This window comes from Octopus bimaculoides, chromosome 5 (genome assembly GCF_001194135.2).
Source record: "Octopus bimaculoides isolate UCB-OBI-ISO-001 chromosome 5, ASM119413v2, whole genome shotgun sequence".
NCBI classification, from domain to species: domain Eukaryota; kingdom Metazoa; phylum Mollusca; class Cephalopoda; order Octopoda; family Octopodidae; genus Octopus; species Octopus bimaculoides.
Genome location: NC_068985.1, coordinates 53,708,847 through 53,718,877, shown reverse-complemented (window position 1 = coordinate 53,718,877; position 10,031 = coordinate 53,708,847). Strand labels below are relative to the sequence as shown.

Below are 10,031 nucleotides of genomic sequence, written 5' to 3'. Positions count from 1 at the left end.
TATATATATATATATATATATGCACTTATATTTTGTATTCCATTTTTCTGTTTCAATTACCAACTCCCAATATATATATATATATAAAGTGTATCAACCAGACTACTGGATGTTGTTATACATTGCTGGTCAAAATGCACTTCCAATTCTTTCTCGATTGTGCCATTCTTTTCCATCTCAGTCAGAATCATTTAACTAAATAATCTTCTCATCATTGTGGAAGCCTTTTGGTTATCTTATTCTGATCTCTTCGATACCACTTGCTAACTGCAGTAGAGTACCTGTTGTTTGTAAACCTTGTGATATGTCTGGCCCAGAGGAATGTGTGCTTTCAGTATTCTGCAGTCACATTGTTCACTCAACTCTGTTCTTGAATTTCCTCATTTTTAATAGCAACTGTGGCAGTAGTGGTTGTGACTGTGGCGGTTATAGCAATGGTACTGTTAAGGGATGATGGTTGTGATGGTGGTGGTGGTGATTGTATTGCTAGTAGTGTGATGGTGTTAGAAATATCAGTGGTGATGGTGTTGCAAAACCATATTGTGAGTTGGAAAAGTATAACACCCATGTTAGCAATATTGACACAAGGCCAGTAAGTTCAGTGGATGGGGTAAGTTGATTATAGTGACCCCAGTGATCAACTGGTACTTATTTTATTGACCCCCAAAAGGAGGAAAGGCAAAGTCGACCTCAGCAGAATTTGAACTCAGAATATGAAGACAGACAAAATGTCACTAAGCATTTTGCCTCATGTGCTAACGACTCAGCCAGCTCATTGTCTTCATCCATGTTAGTAATAGTAAAGATGAATAAAGTGGCAAGCTTGCATCGGACAAATTCTTAGCAGCATTTCATCCTTCTTTATGTTCTGAGTTCAAATTCCACTGAGGTCAACTTTGCCTAGTATCTTTTGGGGGTCAATAAAATCAATACCAGTTGAGCACTGGGGTTTGATGTAATCAACTTAGCCCCTTCCTTGAATTTGCTGGCCTTGTGCCAAAATTTGAAACTGATATTAAAGGTTAATCTTTCTCAACAAGGAAGAACGTTCATTGGATGGTGAAGCATCTGTCTGTTGCTGATTTGGTTGAGATTTTTCTGTTTTAGAGTTTTAGAATTACCAAATTTCTGTTGTCCAGTTATGTAATTCAACTAAGCTGTTATGGATACTGACCTTTACTCTTCAGACAAATAAATAAACAAAATAGTTAATTTTCAATGGTGGAACTTGAATTCACGTCTCTCGAAGAGTTTAAATTCTTATGATGCAAACAACATACAATTCTCCCTGGTAACAACAAAGCTCTTGACATGGATGGAAAAATTTGAAAGATTGCTTTGGTACAATAGTAGAACATTTGTCATGCTTACAGAAGATGTCAGTTTGAGTCCCATAAGTAGCCTTAGGCATTTTCTATACAAAAGGATTTTTAACCCCATATTTACTCACTGCTATTTATAGCTTTATCTTCTTTGAATTCCACCATTAGAAAAGAATTATTTCCCATTTCTCAAAGTTTCTAATTTCTTATGATGTCAGCCAAAACAAACAAAAAAAAAAGATTAAAAATGAAAACCCTTTTATGTTTCTTAAAAATAAAAAACAAATAAAACCAAGCTCTTAAAAATTTTGAACATGTGGTTTGCTTCTAGTGATGTTTACTATTGTAGGGCAGAGAATCTCTTTTAGGTTAAATTAGTTGAGGAATTTACATCAAAAAGTGAAGAGCATACAAATAAAAGATTTTATTTTCTTTCTACATAAAATAAAGTTTTCAAAGTTTTTACTCTTAAAAAACGCTTTATTTTATTGGCGAATTCTTCCTTTAAAATGAAGCGTTTTTCTATTTTTAGATTGCAAAGGGTTCCAATGCGATTCAGGACTGTGTCTCTGGGGTTCACGTTATCGATGTAATGAAATTGTGGATTGCAAAGATCTTTCTGATGAAATAAATTGCCGTAAGTATTCTTTTGTTTCAAACATTTTTTTTTTCTGAAATTCTGTGTAGAAGTGTTCCAAGATATTCCTGATACATAAAGCATTATTGGGTTTCTCTCTCTCTCCCTTCCCCCTTTTCCCTTCCCCTCTCTCTTTCTCTTCTCTATCTCTCTTTCTCTTCTCTCTCCCTTTCTCTCATCTCTTTCTTTCTCTCTCCCACTTCTTACCCTCCCCTCTCTGACTTATTCCTCCCCTTCCACTGTCCTTCTCATCAACCTCTCCCTACTCTCACTCCATCCCCTCCCCTTTCTTATTCCCTCTCTCCCTCAGCCATTAAACATTATCAGTGTGTTAACTGTTAGACATAACCAATATCTTGACCACCAGACAAGACATTGACAGTCATACTCTACACTGTATGTTTACAAGAGGACATGTTTCATGTGCTCCTAATTTTCTTCTCTGATAAGAGAATACATTTCTCATCATTGTTACAGATCAGAAACCCCGTCACCGACGCTGTCGGAATGGCATACAAGTCAAGTTATCTCAATGGTGCGATGGTCAAGATAATTGTTTTGACAATAGTGATGAAGAAAACTGCCGTAAGTATTAATCTCCTCCTCAATCTCCAACAACTACACAGTGTCTTTAGATTTTACCATTTATCTAATTAATTCATCATCATCATCATTTAAGTATTCCCTTTTCCATGCATGCACAGATCAGATGGAGTTTATTGAGACAAATTTTCTACGACAGGATGTCCTTCCAGTCACCCTTTAAAAATCCAGACCATCAGAGAGCACAACAATTAGGGTGTAACCTGTGGATTCCTCAGGAATCTGGCCCAAATGCTTGCAATAGAATAGGATCTAACAAAGATGTCCAAAACGTTGACTGGTAGTGTTAAATAGGGTGACAGCTCAAGTCTACCACTGAAGTAGGGCATAGTAGGATTTGAACTCAAATCACAAGGAGCTGGAACAAAAACTGCAAAGCATTCGGTCTGACATTCTTTCAGATTCACTTATCCATTGATTTGGATTGGTACATTTGAATTGACCCTGAAAGTGGGGAATGCAAAATTGACCATAGTGGGATTTGAACTCAGAGCACTGAATCACAATAAATACTACGAAGCATTCTGTCTGGTACTCAAACAACACTGCCATTTCATCACTTATGCATAACTGCCTGCTTATTCTTTTGGTTAGATGACTTACAATTTAAGTTTTGTATAATGAAATTATTTTTAATTTAACATGAATTCTCTTGAGTTGGGCTTCTAACAGTAACAAAGTATCGTTTATCTTTTATTTGTTTCAGCTATTGGAGTGTGACTTTGAAAGGTTTTAGTCAAATAAGTCAACCTCTCTACTTTTTTCTTTAAGTATGGTACTTATTCCATCAGTCTCTTATGCTGAACAGCTAAGTTTCAGGGACATAAACAAATACCAGTTGTCAATCAGTGACAGGGGACATCCAACACAAACACACACACAAGCACATACATACACATACATATAAAGTACAAGTACAATCGTCACTAAAATGACTAAAGGTGCAAGTCAGCACCAGCATTGCTAGAAATAAGAGCCAAAACAACCCCTAGCAACGGGCAAAGGACTTATCTATTGTGTATGTGTGTGTGTGTATATATATATATATATATATATATATATATATATGATGGGCTTCTTTCAGTTTCCATCTACCAAATCCACTCACAAGGCTTTGGTTGATTTGATGCTGTAGTAGAAGACACTTGCCCAATATGCCATGCAATGAGGTTTGAACCTGGAACTGTGTGGTGGGGGGCAAACTTCTTACCACACAGCAATGCTTGTGCCTTTGCAAATTTACTTTTTTTTTTTAAATCTAACAAGACATAAATTTTAGATCTCTAAATCTGACAGTGTAAACATCTAAATCATTCAATCTAATGGTATACATAGTTTTAGTTTACAACATGAAATAGAATTTACATTTATTTAGTTTAGGTTTAGTGAAATACCTCTGGGAGAAGATAATTACATTGAAGATAATTAGGCCAAATAGAAAAGCTAATAGACTATTACTTAGTAGAAACAATATAGAGATATGGGGGAAGTAACCTGAATAAATGAATGTAGTGACAGACAAGTAGGACAGTCTAGTGTAATATAACCTTTCCTCAATTTCATATTTCTTTGTGTTTAAGCTGTTGTTGACAAAGAAGTCAAACATTTGATTTGAAATGATTTCCCTGATAATTTTCCAGTTATGATTGAAGAGAAGGGGCAAATGAGGCTGTGTGGTTAAGAAGCTTGTTTCCCAACTATGTAGTCTTGAGTTCAAACCCACTGTGTGCAAGTGTTTTCTTCTATAACTGCAAGCCAATCAAAGCCTTGCTATTCGATTTAATAAAGAGAAGCTGAAAGAAGCCCCTTGTATATTGCGTGTGTGTGTGTGTGTGTATATATACACACACTCACACATACATATACACACAAACACACACATGCATACGTATGTTGTTGTTGGCACTCCGTCGCTTACGATGTTGAGGGTTCCAATTGATCCGATCAACGGAACAGCCTGCTCGTGAAATTAACATGCAAGTGGCTGAGCATTCCACAGACACGTGTACCTTTAACGTAGTTCTCGGGGATATTCAGCATGACACAGTGTGACAAGGCTTACCCTTTGAATTACAGGCACAACAGAAACAAGAAGTAAGAGTGAGAGAAAGTTGTGGTGAAAGAGTACAGCAGGGTTCGCCACCATCCCCTACCGGAGCCTCGTGGAGCTTTAGGTGTTTTCGCTCAATAAACACTCACAACGCCCGGTCTGGGAATCGAAACCGTGATCCTATGACTGCGAGTCCGCTGCCCTAACCACTGGGCCATTGTGCCTCCACTATACGTATGTACATACATGCATATATACATACACACATACATGTATGTATACTTGTGCGGTTTCTTGTGGTAGTTTTAAATGAATGTTACTGTTATCCAAGTGGTGTCCTTTGTTCCCAATATTCTGTGAAAACATGTCTTGTCATGGGGAATATTACCTTATTTGGTAACAAGTGAAGGTTGGAGACAGTAATAGCATTTAGCTGTAGAAGATCCACCTTAATAAATTTCATGATGCATACAAGCATAAAAAAAGGAGATGTTAAATGATGCTGCTTGCAACAGACCTGATTCCACTACAGACATCCAGAGACCATATGTTGTTAAACCAGGCAACAGACTGTCTACCATACAAGGACAGGGACATCTATCATGATGAGCTTCATGTCATTTATTTATTCATTGAAACATTTGTGTTTCCCTTATATTTATTTATCTATTTTTTTTTATTTATATTTCAGATTGCATACATAATCGGGAGATTCATTGTGAGAATCACAATCCTCCAATTTGTATCCCTAAGACATGGGAATGTGATGGGTTCCCTGACTGCCCAAATGGCACTGATGAAATGTATTGTGGTAAGTAGACAATTTAGCCTTTTAGCTTTGGTTTCAAGCTACAATAAAAACTTCATTGAACAACAGCAACTTTAAATACAAATATTTAGGTAAAACCTAAGTACTTTATAGGTACAAGCATAGCTGTGTGGTTAAGAAACTTGTTTTGCAACCACATAGTTTCAAGCTCCCCTCCACCTTACTTCTTGAATGTAACACATATCAACACTCCTCTGTTCAAGCATCTCAACAATCTCACCAGACCTACCTTTCAATGTGCCTATATTGTCAGTACCAACTCTGAAAACCTGGAAAGGCATGTGGGAGGGAACATGGGAAGTGGAGGATGGTATTCAGCATCTGAAAAGAAGGTTTCAGTGAGTGTTTGATAACAGATGTGTCATATCAGTTGTTCTCATTTTAATCTACCATCATTCAAACATGTTAAAATTGCTGCCTCTACTGGAAGTGAATGTAATACAAGCGTTATTGATGCAAACATAAATGGGTCAATGTTTCAACTAAATAAAAAAACTGCTATTGTTTAATACATTACAAACAGAGAGAAAGGAGTAGGTGGTTTGTTAATTTACTAAATAATCTCATCTACATTACTGCATCCCACTTTTGGTGTATGCAGTAATGTGGATGAGATTACCAGTGGGGGAGGAGTTACGGGAGTCTTCTGGTACTGAGGAGAGACTTCCAGTATTGGTGGTGGTGCAAGGAAGGAGCCATGAAAAGATTTCTGGTATAAGAGAAGAGAGCATTGTGTATATAGTGTGGCTTTGTGGCTATTAATAATAATGTTTGTTCATTGATTTGTAGAAAGTGCAGCATGTCGTGCTGGAGAATTCCGTTGCCATACAGGAACCGACTGTGTCAGTTATTCTTCTCTTTGTGATGGAGTATCAGACTGCAATGATAATTCTGATGAAGAAAATTGTGGTAAGTGACTGTATTTATGTTATGTACATACCACATGTGTATATTCTAGTTGTGTATGTACCACATGTGTATATTCTAATTGTGTATATACCACATGTGTATATTCTAGTTGTGTATATTCAATGTTGTGTATATACTAATTGGAGATATAGTGTTACACAGGTTGTGAATACAAGGTCTGATTTAAAAGTATTGGGACTGTTGCTATGGTAACAGAGCTAAAATAATCAGAGTGAAGCCACTTGACACAGATTGACTTTGAATTCTGTTGTGTATGCACACTAAGTTATAATGTCCTTGCTCACTTCTGTTGTTTATAGCAGTGCTTAGAAGTAAAGTATGTGTTTATCTCAAAAAGAAGATCGAGTTTCAGCTGTGCAGGATCTTCTTGGTTGTGCCAAGGAAGACAAAAGCTTTTTGAAAATGGTCATAATAAGTGACAAATCATGGGTCTATGGCTAAGATCCTGAAACCAAGGTTGTCTTCACAATGGAAGAACCCAACAAGATTTCAGAATGTTGAGGAAATCCAAGAGAATGCAATGAGTTAGCTATTCATTATCCCCAAAAAGTGGTTCCAGGAATGCTTCTGTCAATGATGGAAACAATGCTGGGTAAAGTATATGGAATCATAAGAAGGCTACTTCAAAGGATATTAAATGCTGAATTAATATGTTATGTAGTTTTCTTATTATAGCACCAGTCCTGTTACTTTTTGATCAAACCTTGTATAGTGCTCTACATAAGAATATTATGGGCATATTGTTGTGTATATAAACTTGAGTATGAAGTGTGGTATATATATATATATATATATATATATATATTAGTTCCAAATGTAATTTGTGTTTATGTATATTGTGTATAGTGTTGTGAAAGTACAAATTGCATATATATAAAAAAAAAATGCACCCTTTTAAAGCCTAGCCAGGCTCATGGGCCCGGTTTCCCGGTTTCAATGGTGTATGTGTTCCCCAGCTGGACAGGACGCCAGTCCATCGCAGCGTTACTCATTTTTGCCAGCTGAGTGAACTGGAGCAACGTGAAATGAAGTGTTTTGCTCTAGAACACAACGCGTTGCCCAGTCCAGGAATCGAAACCACAATCTTACGATCATGATGCTGACACCCTAAGCCACGCACCTCAACAATTGCATATATAACACTGTGTATAAAATGTGTATAAACTTGCTTCTTGTGTATATGTTACTTTGATACCTGTTACTTTGATAGGTTTCAGCCTAATAGCACCACCTCACCTGGTGAAGTCATTCAGATCAGGAATCAGATAACATAGCACACTCAAGTAGAGGGTTATTCTTTACAGAGACATATCTGGGTGTAGGAGGTTTATCTGGGATTTCTTGAAGGAATTTGTCCAAAGACTTCTAGAACTTCAGAGGTCTGTTTCTGCTTTGAAATGTTTTGGTGTAAGGTTAAAGAGAGCGGGGCCAATTGAGGTGAAATAATTGTGCTGTAGTGTTGTTATGAGATGAAAGTGTGATTTACATTGTGGGCAGATAGCACAGGGCCCAAGTCTTGGGTGATACTAATATCATTTCGGCAATGCTGACTGAATATTTTCCACATAATGCAGATGATATATATATATATATATATATATATATATATACGTATGTATACACACGCATAACACACACACAGAATTGATAGCCTAAGCTTTGGGTTGAATTCTGCATAGGAAATATTGTATATATAATGTTGTGTATCTTGATACACTTGTGCCATGTATGTATATATAAGTTGTGCATGTGATATTATTTCTACAGTGTTGTATGCACACAGCTTGGTGTACAGACAGCATTGTTTATATAATGTACTGTATATATATATATAACATTGTGTATATAGTATTGTGTACAAAAGAAATACATTATTATCTGTAAATACTATCTTTCTTTCTTTTCATGTCTACCCCTAATTAGTGAAATTAATGGACCACCCTAGTGATTCTTCAAATACCAGTCATGTTTGGGTAACTTACGAGAACAAGGGCATGTTTATTTGCTGTACAAAATGGTCTGGAAATCTTAGCAATGACCTCTGCAGTTTGCTCGGTTACAGGTGAGTAAGCATTAATATCTATAATTCCCTTTGAGTCTGTACAGAAAATTGATTATGCAACACACACTCTCTCTCTCTCTCTCTCTCCCTCTTTCTCTCATTTATAAATTCCTGGATTTTTCACTAACAAACACTGGTAATGTTATGCAACAATGATGTAAACAACTGAATAAATACTTTATATCAACATAGGTAGGCTGACAGTGCACAGACACAACACTTAAACCACCGCTCCTGTTTTATTTTACTCTCAGATATTTTGCTTTAAGTATTCAAAAGTATATAATACCAATTGAAAATCAGCCGGCAAATAATGTTTAATAATTGATGAAGATTTTGGGTATACATGGAGGTCTAGATGTTAGTTAACTGTTACACTGCCTTAGACCAAGAAGCACTGTTGGATTACATTAATATATTTATATTAATAATAATAACAGTTCATACAAAGAAATGTTGGTTGGTTGACTGTTTTCTCTGTTCACAGTTTACAAGTGTACAAAAGAGAGAGAGAGAAAGTGAAGGAGTAATACAGAATGAGTGAATGTAAATGTGCAGAATGAATGTACATACTATGTGCGAAAGAGGGTAATGAGTAAAAAAATGCTATACAGTTGGAGAGAAAGAATCACAGAGACAGAGAAGGAATGTGTGTATGTCTGTGTGTGTTCATATATATATATATATATATATATATACAAGTTCAAAAAAGGAAAAAGACAAAAAAACAACAACAAAAGACATGAGGAGAGTGCAAGAGGGAGGTAAGTATATGTGCGTGCGCGCTGGTCCGTGTGCATGTGTGTACGTATGTATGTGTGTGTGTGTGTGGTTTGGCTGTTTATCTGTTAGTGTGTGTGTGTTTATCCGGTGACGTTGTGGAAGGAATTAGTAGCAGGAATAATTTGGGAGTGGTTGTGGACAATATATATATATATATATATATATATGACACTTTACTGTCTCAATGCTATTCCTCCCAGTTGAGGAGTGGTGTTCTGGAAGTTATTTGCTGACCTCACGCCTGCTGGTGTCCTGTAAAAACCACTCTGTAAAGTGGTTGACACTAGGAAGCACATCCACTCATAGAAACAAAGCCAAAGCAAAGAGCAAAGCTTGGTGTAGTCTTCATACATATACTATATATATATATATATATATATATATATGTATGTGTATATATGTATGTATATATATATATGATGTGTATGCATGTATATATATGTAAATATATATATATATATGTATATATGTGCATATATATATATGTATGTATATATATATGTACATATATATATGCATCATCATCATCATCGTTTAACGTCCGCCTTCCATGCTAGCATGGGTTGGACGATTTGACTGAGGACTGGTGAAACCGGATGGCAACACCAGGCTCCAATCTAATTTGGCAGAGTTTCTACAGCTGGATGCCCTTCCTAACGCCAACCACTCAGAGAGTGTAGTGGGTGCTTTTACGTGTCACCTGCACGAAAACGGCCACGCTCGAAATGGTGTCTTTTATGTGCCATGTATATATATATGCATATATATATGTATCTATATGTATCTATATATATATATGTATCTATATGTATGTA

At 36.2% G+C, this 10,031-nt stretch overlaps 1 protein-coding gene across 1 annotated transcript in view; it reads left to right on the top strand.

Moving 5' to 3' along the window:
• LOC106867534 (atrial natriuretic peptide-converting enzyme) overlaps nucleotides 1-10,031 on the top strand; it is a 38,599-nt gene that overhangs the window by 4,377 nt on the left and 24,191 nt on the right. Inside the window, exons 3-7 of the mRNA XM_014912432.2 lie at nucleotides 1,855-1,959; nucleotides 2,437-2,544; nucleotides 5,304-5,423; nucleotides 6,231-6,350; nucleotides 8,295-8,433. Coding sequence (XP_014767918.2) covers nucleotides 1,855-1,959; nucleotides 2,437-2,544; nucleotides 5,304-5,423; nucleotides 6,231-6,350; nucleotides 8,295-8,433 — 592 coding nt within the window. The remainder of the gene's footprint in view (nucleotides 1-1,854; nucleotides 1,960-2,436; nucleotides 2,545-5,303; nucleotides 5,424-6,230; nucleotides 6,351-8,294; nucleotides 8,434-10,031) is intronic.